Source organism: Mustelus asterias, chromosome 7, assembly GCF_964213995.1.
Source record: "Mustelus asterias chromosome 7, sMusAst1.hap1.1, whole genome shotgun sequence".
NCBI lineage: Eukaryota > Metazoa > Chordata > Chondrichthyes > Carcharhiniformes > Triakidae > Mustelus > Mustelus asterias.
Window position 1 is genome coordinate 7,999,633 of NC_135807.1, and position 13,370 is coordinate 8,013,002.

Here is a 13,370-nt window from a genome sequence, read left to right on the forward strand (position 1 = left end):
TAGCAAGCAACCTCCAGGTGCAGCGCCACCGGCGGCAGAGGAATGCCCGGCAGGATGAGGAGGAGGCGGGCCGCCTCCAGTGTTAGCGCCACGCGCGGCGGGAAGATTGCCCGGTTCGAGGAGGCGAATCCATTAGCGGCAACATCCACGTGCAGCGCCACCAGCGATGGGAGGACTGCCCGAAGGGAAGAGACAGCCTCACTAGCGGGCAGCCTCCACTTGCAACGCCACCCGCGGTGGGAGGACTGCCCGGCGGCAGCATGAGGAGGAAGCGGATCCACTCAGCGCGCAGCCTCCAGTGTTAGTGCCACCCGCGGTAGGGGGAGGCAGATCCACTAGCGGGCAGCATCCACTCGCAGCGCCACCTGCGGCGGGAGGAGGAGGCTGATCACTTTTGGGCAGCCTGCACTGGCAGCGCCACCTGCGGATGGGAGGACTGCCCGGCGGGAGGAGGCGGGTCTCAGTAGCGGGCAGCCTCCTGTCGCAGCGCCACCCGCGGTGGGAGAATTGCCCGGTGACAGCAGGAGGAGGAGGCGGGATCTACTCGCAGCGCCACCCGCGGTGGGAGGACTGGGCGGCGGGAGGAGGAGGAGGAGGCGGGTCTCAGTAGCGGGCAGCCTCCTGTCGCAGCGCCACCCGCGGTGGGAGGACTGGGCGGCGGGAGGAGGGTTATCCTGGGGCGGGTGTGGAGGCCCTGCTTGTCGCGCCGGGGTTGAGTTCAGTGCCGGAGCGGTTGTTGGATGAACTGAGTGGAGGAGGAGCCCGGGGGCCGGTGGAAGTCAGCAGCTGTCGCCGCTGTGGGCCGGCCTGGCTGGGCCATGTTGAAGCCTGTGTAGCGGGGCCCGGGGCTGCGGAGAGACACACTGAGCGAGTGAGATGGCGGGGAGCTGGCGCGCCGCGCTGGCCGAGCAGGCCGAGCTGCTGCTGGGGCGGCTGGAGGAGGGAGTGTGGGTCGGCCTGGGCCTCCTGCGGAGCGGCCTGGGCACTGACCTGGGCCTGGAGCCGTGGCTGAAGCGGCAGCCCCCCGGATCGGCCGGCCTGGCCGCCCTGCTGCTGCTGCTGTTGCTGCCGCCCGTGCTGTGGGCCCTGGGCCGCCGCCTGCTCTGCCCCGGCAAGCGGCCCGGCTTCCCCCAGCAGCAGCAGGCCGGGCCCGGGGGCCGCAGGAGCGGCAGCGGCGGAGCCAGGAGCCGGGAGAAAACCCCGGCGGCGGATGTCCAGCAGCGGCTGGAGGAGCAGCGCAGGAGGAGCAAGAGGAGGGAGAAGCCAAAGGTGAGAGAGAATTACCCCCCAAAACCCCCCCAATCCCTGCCCCCCAAACCCCCCCTCAATCCCTGCCCCCCCCAAACCCCCCCTCAATCCCTGCCCCCCAAACCCCCCCTCAATCCCTGCCCCCCAAACCCCCCCTCAATCCCTGCCCCCCAAACCCCCCCTCAATCCCTGCCCCCCAAACCCCCCCTCAATCCCTGCCCCCCAAACCCCCCCTCAATCCCTGCCCCCCAAACCCCCCCTCAATCCCTGCCCCCCAAACCCCCCCTCAATCCCTGCCCCCCAAACCCCCCCTCAATCCCTGCCCCCCAAACCCCCCCTCAATCCCTGCCCCCCAAACCCCCCCTCAATCCCTGCCCCCCAAACCCCCCCTCAATCCCTGCCCCCCAAACCCCCCCTCAATCCCTGCCCCCCAAACCCCCCCTCAATCCCTGCCCCCCAAACCCCCCCTCAATCCCTGCCCCCCAAACCCCCCCTCAATCCCTGCCCCCCAAACCCCCCCTCAATCCCTGCCCCCCAAACCCCCCCCTCAATCCCTGCCCCCCAAACCCCCCCCTCAATCCCTGCCCCCGCCAAATCCCCCCTCCATCCCTGCCCCGCCAAATCCCCCCTCCATCCCTGCCCCCCCAAATCCCCCCTCCATCCCTGCCCCCCCAAATCCCCCCTCCATCCCTCCCCCCCTCCATCCCTCCCCCCTCCATCCCCCCCCCCTCCATCCCTCCCCCCCTCCATCCCTCCCCCCTCCATCCCTCCCCCCCTCCATCCCTCCCCCCCTCCATCCCTCCCCCCCTCCATCCCTCCCCCCCTCCATCCCTCCCCCCCTCCATCCCTCCCCCCTCCATCCCTCCCCCCCTCCATCCCTCCATCCCTCCATCCCTCCATCCCTCCCCCCCTCCATCCCTCCATCCCTCCCCCCCTCCATCCCTCCCCCCAAATCCCCCCTCCATCCCTCCCCCCCCCAAATCCCCCCTCCATCCCTCCCCCCCAAATCCCCCCTCCATCCCTCCCCCCCAATCCCCCCTCCATCCCTCCCCCCCAAATCCCCCCTCCATCCCTCCCCCCAAATTCCTCCTCCATCCCTCCCCCCCAAATCCCCCCTCCATCCCTCCCCCCCAAATCCCCCCTCCATCCCTCCCCCCCAAATCCCCCCTCCATCCCTCCCCCCCCAAATCCCCCCTCCATCCCTCCCCCCCCAAATCCCCCCTCCATCCCCCCCCCCAAATCCCCCCTCCATCCCCCCCCCCAAATCCCCCCTCCATCCCCCCCCCCAAATCCCCCCTCCATCCCTCCCCCCAAATCCCCCCTCCATCCCTCCCCCCCCAAATCCCCCCTCCATCCCTCCCCCCAAATCCCCCCTCCATCCCTCCCCCCCCCCAAATCCCCCCTCCATCCCTCCCCCCCCCAAATCCCCCCTCCATCCCTCCCCCCCCCCCCCAAATCCCCCCTCCATCCCTCCCCCCCCCCAAATCCCCCCTCCATCCCTCCCCCCCCCAAATCCCCCCTCCATCCCTCCCCCCCCAAATCCCCCCTCCATCCCTCCCCCCCCCAAATCCCCCCTCCATCCCTCCCCCCCCCAAATCCCCCCTCCATCCCTCCCCCCCCCAAATCCCCCCTCCCCCAAATCCCCCCTCCATCCCCCCCCCCCCAAATCCCCCCTCCATCCCTCCCCCCCCCAAATCCCCCCTCCATCCCTCCCCCCCCAAATCCCCCCTCCATCCCTCCCCCCCCCAAATCCCCCCTACATCCCTCCCCCCCTCCAAATCCCCCCTCCATCCCTCCCCCCCCCCCCAAATCCCCCCTCCATCCCTCCCCCCCCAAATCCCCCCTCCATCCCTCCCCCCCCAAATGCCCCCTCCATCCCTCCCCCCCCAAATCCCCCCTCCATCCCTCCCCCCCAAATCCCCCCTCCATCCCTCCCCCCCCCAAATCCCCCTCCATCCCTCCCCCCCCCAAATCCCCCCTCCATCCCTCCCCCCCCCAAATCCCCCCTCCATCCCTCCCCTCCCCAAATCCCCCCTCCATCCCTCCCCCCCCCAAATCCCCCCTCCATCCCTCCCCCCCCAAATCCCCCCTCCATCCCTCCCCCCCCCCCCCAAATCCCCCCTCCATCCCTCCCCCCCCCAAATCCCCCCTCCATCCCTCCCCCCCCCCAAATCCCCCCTCCATCCCTCCCCCCCCCAAATCCCCCCTCCATCCCTCCCCCCCCAAATGCCCCCTCCATCCCTCCCCCCCCCCCAAATCCCCCCTCCATCCCTCCCCCCCCAAATCCCCCCTCCATCCCTCCCCCCCCAAATCCCCCCTCCATCCCTCCTCCCCCCCCAAATCCCCCCTCCATCCCTCCCCCCCCAAATCCCCCCTCCATCCCTCCCCCCCCAAATCCCCCCCCCCAAATCCCCCCTCCATCCCTCCCCACCCAAATGCCCCCTCCATCCCCCCCCTCCCCCGAAAACCCCCCTCCCCCGAAAACCCCCCTCCATCCCTGCCCCCCAAAACCTCCCTCCATTTTTGCCCCCTCCCATCCATCCCTGGGCCCCCCTCTCCATCCATCCATCCCTGGGCCCCCTCCTCTCTATCCATCCATCCCTGGGCCGCCCTCCCCTCCATCCATCCATCCCTGGGCCGCCCTCCCCTCCATCCATCCATCCCTGGGCCCCCCTCCCCTCCATCCATCCATCCCTGGGCCCCCCTCCCTCCATCCATCCATCCCTGGGGCCCACCTCCATCCATCCATCCCTGGGGCCCCCCTCCCCTCCATCCATCCATCCCTGGGGCCCCCCTCCCCTCCATCCATCCATCCCTGGGGTCCCCCTCCCCTCCATCCATCCATCCCTGGGTCCCCTCCCCTCCCATCCATCCATCCCTGGGCCCCCCTCCCCTCTATCCATCCCTAGGTCCCCCTGCCTCCCAAAATCCCCTCTCCCCCCCCCAGTCCATGGATATGCCCATGACCCATTAAAACTAAATACCCCGTGCCAACTGAATTAGAATACCCCCTTAATCTGATTACCCCCATATTCCGTTTAAACGGAATATGCCCTGTGCCCCTTAACCCCCCCAAACAGAATACAGCCTGTGCCCTCTGAAGTGAAATAATCTCCTGCACTTCTTAAGACTTACAACCCTGAAACCCCTTGCTTAATAATTCCAATGAACCCACACAACTCTCCTGTAACTCTTTTCATTGATATCCTCTGTGCCCATCCCGAACCCGTTATCACTTACAACTGCCAACACTGACCCCCGCTTTCAGCTGAATAACCTCTCTGTACCCATGTCACCCTGAATCCCCTGTAATCTACATCCTCGTAACCCCTTGGAATACTCCCCGAGCTCACTCTTAACCCCTGAGCCCTTTAAACCTAATAACCTCTCTGTACCTCTTATTCCCCGGAACCCATCCTCTGAAGTCATATTTAATAAATCCCTTGTCTCTATCTGAACCCTTTAAGTTAATAATTCGCTCTAAACACCATACATTTCACAACTGCCTGTATCCACCCTGAGACCTCAAAATGAGTTATCCTGTATCTAGTTCTTACTGAAGCCCTTACAGTTACTAATCCCTGAACCTTTTCCTTATATTTATCAACCTCTGTGTCTACCCTGAACCCCTTATGATTACACACCCCCTTGATTTTATTCCAGATTAGGCTGGCATATTAAATTTCATGTTCGTCCCTCCCCCATTGAAGGGTATTTTAACTGTTGAATTTAGCAGGCTGAAGCCTTTCTGTTTGTCATTCCTCCTTTTTGTCCCCCCTCCCCCAACACACTCCACGGTTACAGGAGTGCGTTGGGAAGTTATGTTTGCCATCTGGTAAAGTTTGGGGCGGGGGGGTTGTTGTTATCCACGTGTGCTAAAATGTTAGTAAGGAATCTAAAGTAGACGATCTTCGTAGCCTGTTTCATGTACAGCCCCAGTCAGGCCTTCTCGACAAGGCATGAGAGCAGTGTGGTTAGGACAAGATCCAAGAGCAGTCTGTGTGATGTGGCAGTCCCAGAGAGAGAGGCAGCAAAAAAAAAAATCGTGGCATAGCTACATTTATGGTGACACAAATGCTGTGGTTATTTCATGAAATTGTGCATTCATAGACAAATTTATTGCAATGATACATTAAATGGTTACTTCCGTCTCGATGTGGATTAGCTGAAGCGATTCGCTGAAGAACAGCTAAAGCGTGTGTCTTGGCTACAAATGGTTAGCCATAAACCCGTGTGTGTTGACTGAGCAAACAAAAATGTTTGCTTAGTATTTTGCTACTGAGAGTTGTTTTGTGACAAGGTTTAGTCATCTGTTAAAATGTCAGAAGGATCTCCGTGAAAGACTGAAAAACCGTGTATTTTCTTAAACGTCAACCAGATTTCTCTTTCCTGCAAGATGCTTTTGGTGTACTGTGAGGCTTTGATCTGAATTCCTCATTTAAAGTTTGGTTTGATATCGGGAAGGGTTGAGATGTTGACAGTGATTTTCACTCCTCTGCCTGGTGACTGAGGCAGTTCGCAACCTTGTTGTCATGTTTGACCCCAAGCTGAGCTTCTGATAGGGCGGCACAGTGGTTAGCACTGCTGTCTCGCAGCGCCAGGGACCCGGGTTCAATTCCTGGCTCGGGTCACTGTCTGTGTGGAGTCTACATGTTCTCCTTGTGTCTGCGTGGGTTTCCTCAGGGTGCTCCGGTTTCCTCCCACAGTCTGAAAGACGTGCTGGTTAGGGTGCATTGCCCTGAACAGGTGCCGGACTGTGGTGACTAGGGGAATTTCACAGTAACTTCATTGCAGTGTTAATGTAAGCCTTACTTGTGACTAATAAATAAACTTTGTTCACTCATGGCATCACTGAAACCGCCCCTTTCCATCTCCGTAACATGGTCAGGCTCCTGCTCCTGCCTGGAGCCCATCTCTTCCTAAAACTCTCATCCATGTCTTAGTCAGCTTTAGAATATTCCAAGACACATTTGGCTGGCCTCCCTCGTTCTCCCCTCTTTAACCTTGAGGTCGTCCAAAGCTCTGCTGCCCATGTCCTCACTTGCACCCAGTCCAGCGCTCGCTGACCCACATTGCCTCTTGTGTTCAAATTCCTCAGTGACTTCACCATCCCTGTCCCTGTGGTCCCCTCCAGCTTCACAGCGCCAGGGACCTGGGTTCGATTCCCGGCTCGGGTCACTCCGTGTGGAGTTTGCACGTTCTCTCTGGGTGCTCTGGTTTCCTCCCACACTCCAAAGATGTGCGTGTTTAGATGGATTGGCCATGCTTAATTGTCCCTTAGTGTCAGGGGGAATTAACAGGATTAATATGTGGGGTTACGGGGATAGGGCCTGGGTGGGATCATTGTCGGTGCAGGCTCGATGGGCCGAATGGCCGCCTTCTGCACTGTAGGATTCTATGAACCCTTTGCTGTCTGTGCCCTTGCAGTCTTGGTCTCTTGTGTAGCCCCTTCCCCCTTCAATTGCTCTGTCTTTAATAGTCATGCCTTCAGTTGCTAAGGCCCAAAGTTCTGCAATCTCCTCTCTACACCTTTCTTCTGTCCCTCATCCTTTAAGTTGCTTCTTAAAACCTACTTCTTTGGTCATCTGACCTAATACCTCCTTAGGTATCATGGTGTCAAATTTTGTTTGATTTTGTTCCTGCGAAACAGCTTGGGATTTGACATTAAAGGTGCTATATAAATGTAAAACGCTGTTATAACATTTACTTTAATATTTTTGTGGTGTCATTCTCAAATTAGCAACAAGGGCCTGGTTGAAACAACAGGCTTTGTAAAGTCTGTTCAGGGAGCTGAGGGGGGAAAGATGGAGAATGCTTTGCAGGATATTTCCAGGGTGGTGGTTGGGGTGATCAGGACAACTGACCCAAGAGTCAGGAGAATACGAGAGGCCAGAGGCTGGGGCAGCGGCGAAGGAAAGGTGGTAGGATAAAGTGGGGGGAATGAGGGATTTGGGCAACGAGGCTGCAATGAGATATGTTGGAGTGTCTGTGTAGTTCAGCTGAGACAGAACAAACAGAACCTGGTGTAGCACAGGATAAGGGCGGTTTTAAACAGATGTGAGTTCAATGATGGAGATGCTGAGAGTGAAGGTAGACAGTGATGCTGAGGCGAATTTTGAGGGGTTTGAAACTATCCTTTTCCATCTTTGTAACGTGCCTGGAGCCCATCTACTCCTGAAACTCTCATCTGTGTCTTTGTCTGAATAGTGGCTTAATCTGTCTGGAGAAGGAAGTGAGATTGGTAACAAGGGAGCAGGATTAATGGTACGAAGCCAAAATAATGACCTTGGTTTCAGAACATATCCAAAAATTTGCTTTCTTTTTTAAAACAAAATGCATACTATGTCGTTGTTATCAACGGAAAATACATGGCTCTATCTGGGTTTTCTGTTACAGACTTGACCCAGAGGGTTTGATAACTTGATAATGTCACTGCTGACAGTTTAAGATGCCTGGTGTGTTATTCCATTGTAGTTATATTTTAAGACCCTTTGAAAAGTACTTTACTCAAACATCTGTTATCCCGAGGCATGTTTATTCAATAGCTGGTGATGCGGTCAGTACCAAGATCAAATGAGAGGTGTGATGGTGGCAGGCGTACAATGATTTTCTTGTACTTTTTGAAGGGGGGGGGGGGGTGGTTGGGGAAGAGAGAGGAATACTCCAGAGTAAAGTTCAGAAATTGTAACATCGTGTCCACAATCTGGTACATTGTGGACGCTCTCGTTTGCTTATCATTGTTAAATTGTATCTCAACTGTTAAATTTTAAAAGTAACATTTTGCACGTTATAAGATTTTCAAGAAGAAAATTGTTTTTTTGGTTCGCTGCTCAGAAGCTCCCCATGCCTTGATTTGCTGAAGGATTGTATCGCTGCAGCCTTGAGAGGAATTATGTCCTTCATCAAATGATAGTGGGGAGAATCTGCAGTTCAGTCCTTCTGCTGGTTTCTGTTTGAGAATTCGAAGGATGGTCGGTTCAATTTTTTTTCTTCTTTTTTGCAAATGCCGTCCTTTCCCGAACACATTATTGTATACTGCTGAGCTGCAGCAGAATCTCGCTGGTAACTCTGCAGCACCTGACCTGTTGCTTTTCCTTCACCCTGCACAACCCGAACAAAAGGCCACTGTAACTACACTGCCAGCACACTCTGCGCGCACTGAGGAAATCTTTTTCACTGGTGTGACATAGAGCTGGATTTTGTTTTGCAGTTTCCTTCACTGACCCTGTTTCTTCAGCGCAGCCTTTTACTGTCTATAAGGAGAATGTTATCGTTAAAACGTACGGTGACTCTCCACCAGGAAGGCTGAGAATGCTGTTTGAGCAGTGGTGAGAGGGTGGTGCGATCAGCTGTCCTCCCATTCCATTAAAGTTCAGTTTCTAGAAAAGAATAATACCCCAGAAGTAAGAGAAGTTTATTTATTACTGTGACAGGTAGGCTTAAATTAACATTGCAGTGAAGTTACTGTGATAATCCCCTAGTCGCCACACTCCGGCACCTGTTAAGGTACACAGAGAGAATTCATTATGGCCAATGTACCTAACCAGCACATCTTTCAGATTGTGGGAGGAAACCCACGCAGACACATGGTGAACATGCAGACTCCACACAGACAGTGACCCAAGCCAGGAATTAAATTTGGATCCCTGGCGCTGTGAGGTAGCAGTGCTAACCACTGTGCCACCGTGCTGCCCCAGCTAGCTTTATATCATCAGCAAGCTTGGGTACATTATAGTTGGCGTCTTAATCTATACCATTAAAATAGACTAAGTGGCTGGGACAGAGCACAGATCTTTACAGAACTCCACTAGTTAACAGTCTGCCAACCTAAAAATGACCTAATTCTCTGCTTCCTGTCTGTTAACCAATTCTCCATCCATGTTTATACATTGCCTCTAACTTTGAATCTAAATGTTTTGAGAATTTCTGATCCAAACACCCTTTCAGACAGTGAGTTCCAGATTCCTACCACTGTCTGGATAAAAAGATTTCTCCTCAATTCCCCTCTTAGCCTTCTAACCTCTTAACTTAGATCAATGCCCTCTGGTTATTGACTCCTCAACTAATGGAAAAAGTGTCTTCAGGTCCACCCTATCTATGCCCCTCGTAATCTTATGCACCTGAATCGGGTATCCTCTCAACCTCCAAGGAATGCAGCCCCAGCCTCCGATCTCTTCTGCCAGCTTAGACCTTCCAGCACAGGCAGCATCTTGGTAAATCACTGCACACTCTCCAGTGCATTCGCATCCTTCCTATAATGTGGTGACCAGAACTGCATACAGTGCTCCAGTTGTGGCCTAACCAGCATGACTGAATCCTTTTGAAGGAAACTTCATCCTAACTGCCATAACTTAGCAAAGTACTCTAGAGGTTTGGGATGCTGTGGGGTTTAAATGTAATAACTGTAGACTTGTGCTGCACTGTTTTGGATGGGTGTCTTAATGGTATTCGAGAGCTTTGCCGCACTGGAGTCAGGTCTCCCATCGAGTTTCAGCACAGAAGCAGACTGCTCAGCAATATCCATTGCTCCATTTGAGCCTCCTGCAATCTCAATCCAACCCTTTCTATGTCATGCCCCTGCTGTACTTGCCCAACCTCCCACAAATATATCTAAACTGTTTGCCTAAACTACTTCCTGTGGTAGCGAGTTCCGCATTCTAACCATTCCATAAGTAGGGAAATTCCTCCTAAATTGCATGTGATATATCGGTGTCTGTTACCAGGCTTGACCCAGAAATGAAAAGTCCTCTTTGCCTATTCTGTCAAACCCATTTATAATTTTAAAGACCTCCATTACAGTTGTGTATAGTAATATTTAATGAGTTGTAGTAAGGCCCAGTAAACTGACCCCCTCGCTGACTTGCCAAATGTGCTTTCCTCATTTTTGACACGTCTTTTTAAACAAAACCAGTCTGCCCCATGGACAACATTCTTTCCTCTTCTCATTACGAATGGCATTTCCTACTTTACCACAGTGACTGCACTTCTAAAGTATTTCATAAACTGCAGAGCACTTTTGGACACCTAAGGTCATGGAAGCCACGACAGAAATGCCAGCCATGCCTTTTATTTCAATTCCCAGCTGACCCAAAATGAAATGAATTTCTACAACCTATGGTTAGTTCCTGGAGGGACGGGGATGAAGGTGAAGTGAGCTGAATTAGAGGCCTCACTCCGACACAGAATTATTAGAAATTGTCATAGTATCATATAATCCCTACAGTACAGGAGGATGATGTTTGGCCCATCAACACTGTATTGACCACAATCCCACCCAGGTCCTATTCCCGTAACCCCACACATTTACCCTGCTCAGCTGCCTGACACTATGGTCAATTTAGCATGGCCAATCCACCTAACCTGGACATCTTTGGACCATGGGAGGAAACCGGAGCACTCAGAGGAAACCCATGCAGATACGGGGAGAATGTGCAAACCTCACACAGACAGTGACCCCCCCCCGAGGCCGGAATTGAGCCTGGGTCCCTGGCGCTGTTAGGCAGCAGTGCTAACCACTGTGCCGTCACGTTGATTCACTAGTAAGTCTCCTCCGAGAGTGGAACTAAAGACCATTTTGAGGGTAAAGCAGAAAGGATTCCTGGCAAATGATGTTTGCTGTGTGCCACATGTCACTTTGTCTTGTGCTGTTCCAGACAGATAGATAACAACTTTCTCTGCCATATTCAACATAAAATACCCTAAGTTGCTTGATTAAAATATCCTAAGGAGCATTATTAAAGAAAGTGTGACAGGAGTCAGGTGAGGCAATGTCGGGTCAGGTGACCAAAAGCTTGATCAAAGTGCTTGGTTTTGAGGGGTGTCTTAAAGAAGGAAAGCGAGGTAGAGGGGCTCAGAGAAGGACTTCCAGAGCCTGAGGCCCAGACAACTGAAGACACGGCCGCCAGTGGTGGTGGAGCGATTAAAGATGGGGGGGGTGGGGGGGTTGCTGAGGAGGCCAGAATTAGAGGAGCGCAGAGATCTCCAAGGGTTGTGGGGCTGGAGGAGATTAGAGATAGGGAGGAGTGAGGCTGTGAAGGGATTTAAAAACAAGATGACATTGTTTGACTGGGAGCTAGTGTAGAGGTCAGTGAGTGCAGAGGTGATAGGGGAATGGGGCTCGCTATGAGTTAAGACACGGACAGGAGAGTTTCAGATGACCTCCAGTTTAATGATGGTGGAATGTGGGAAACCAGCCAGGCGTGCATTGGAGCAGAGGTAACAAAGAGCTGAATAAGGGTTTCAGTAGCAGATGAGCTGAGATGGGTGAAGTTAGGTGATTGAATCTCGCCTGCAAACTCAGACAGTACATTCCAAACCATAATCACTTGCTGTGTGAGAATGTTTTTCCTCAAGTCACCTTTTCTTCTTTTGTTAATTTTAAATCTCATTTTCGATCCTTTCATGAATTGGAACAATTTCTTCCTATCTAATCTATTCAGACCCATCGTGATTTTGAAAACCTCTTATCAAATCTCCTTTCAACCTTCACTTCTCCAAGTAAAACAGTCCTAACTTACCCAGTCTACCTTCATAACAGAAGTTCCCGGAACAGTTCTCGTGAATCGTTTCTGCACCCTCTCCAATGTCTTCACATCTTTCCTAAAGTGCAGCACCCAGAACTGGACAAAATACTCCAGCTGAGCCCAAACGATTGACTTATACAAGTTCAACATAACCTCCTTGCTTTTGTATTCTATGTCCCTATGAATAAAGCTCAGGATACCGTGTGATTTATTAACTGCTCTCAATCTGTCCTGCAAGCTTTAATGACTTGTGTACATGTACAATGAGGTCCCTCTGCTCATACACCCATTTTAGAATTATACCCTTTATTTTGTACCGTCTATGTTGAGTCGTAGAATCATCTAAAGTGCAGAAGAAGGCCAATCGAGTCTGCACCCACTCTCCGACAGAGAGAGTGGGTGCATCCCACCAAACCCCATAACCCCACACATTTACCCCCTAATCGCCCTAACCTACACATCAAAGGGGCAATTTACCATGGCCAATCCACCTAATGTGCACGTCTTTGGATTGTGGGAGGAAATTGGAGCAAGTGGAGGAAACCCACACAGACACGGGGAGAATGTGCTGACTCCGCTCAGACAGTGACCCAAGCTGGGAATTGAACCCAGGTTCCTGGCGCTGAGAAGCAGCAGCGCTAACCACTGTGCCACCGTGCTGCCCAAAATTGGGTGGCACAGTTTTCTTCCAATCAAAATTTATCACTTCACGTTTCTCCGAATTGAACTCCATCTTGCACCTCTCCTCCCATTCCATCAACTTGCCCCTGTCCTTATGAAGTTCTGCACTCCTCCCAGTTTACAGTGCTTTTGAGTTTCATATCATCTCCAAACTTTGAAATTATGCCCTGTACGCCAAGGTCTGCGTCATTAATATACAGTCAAGAGAGGTGGTGGTGAGGTAGAGCTGAGTGCTGCGTGTGAAAAATAATCCTATGTTTTCAGATCATGTCACCAAGAGGCAGTGGATGAGAAATAGGAGGGGGCAATGGTAGATCCTTGGGGAACACCAGTGATAATGGTTGGGGAGCAGTAAGAGAAGCAAGTAAAAGGGCGTGAATGTACCCCAATCCATCACGCAAACCAGCCTCCCATCCATTGACTCCGTCTACACTTCCCATTGCCTTGGCAAAGCAGCCAGCAGCCCGGACATTCTCTCTTCCACCCTCTTTCTTCAGGAAAAAGATACAAAAGTCTGAGGTCACGTACCAACCGACTCAAGAACAGCTGCTTCCCTGCTGCTGTCAATTTTGAATGGACCTACTCTGCATTAAGTTGATCTTTCTCTATACCCTAGCTATTACTGTAACACTACATTCTGCACTCTCTTATTTTCTTCTCTATGAACGGTATGCTTTGTCTGTATAGCGCGCAAGAAACAATACTTTTCATTGTATGTTAATACATGTGACAATAAATCAAATCAAAGTAATTCTCTGTCTCAAAAAATTAGATAATTAAGGATGGAACCAAGCGAGACCAGTCCTGTTCAGCTTTGGAGAGGTGTTGGAGGGGGATGGCATGGGCGACTCCGTCAAAAACTCCAGGCAGGTCAAGAAAGATGAGGGAAGTTAAGCTTTGTCCCAGTCACACTGATAG

The 13,370-nt window shown here is 53.2% G+C and overlaps 1 protein-coding gene across 1 annotated transcript in view; it reads left to right on the forward strand.

Annotated features, from left to right (window-relative positions):
- Window positions 1-36: 36 nt before the first annotated feature.
- Window positions 37-13,370, forward strand: part of LOC144495554 (protein LYRIC-like) — a 70,852-nt gene continuing 57,518 nt past the window's right edge. The window contains exon 1 of the mRNA XM_078215646.1: window positions 37-1,269. Within this exon, the coding sequence (XP_078071772.1) occupies window positions 877-1,269 (393 nt within the window). The 5' untranslated portion in view covers window positions 37-876. The remainder of the gene's footprint in view (window positions 1,270-13,370) is intronic.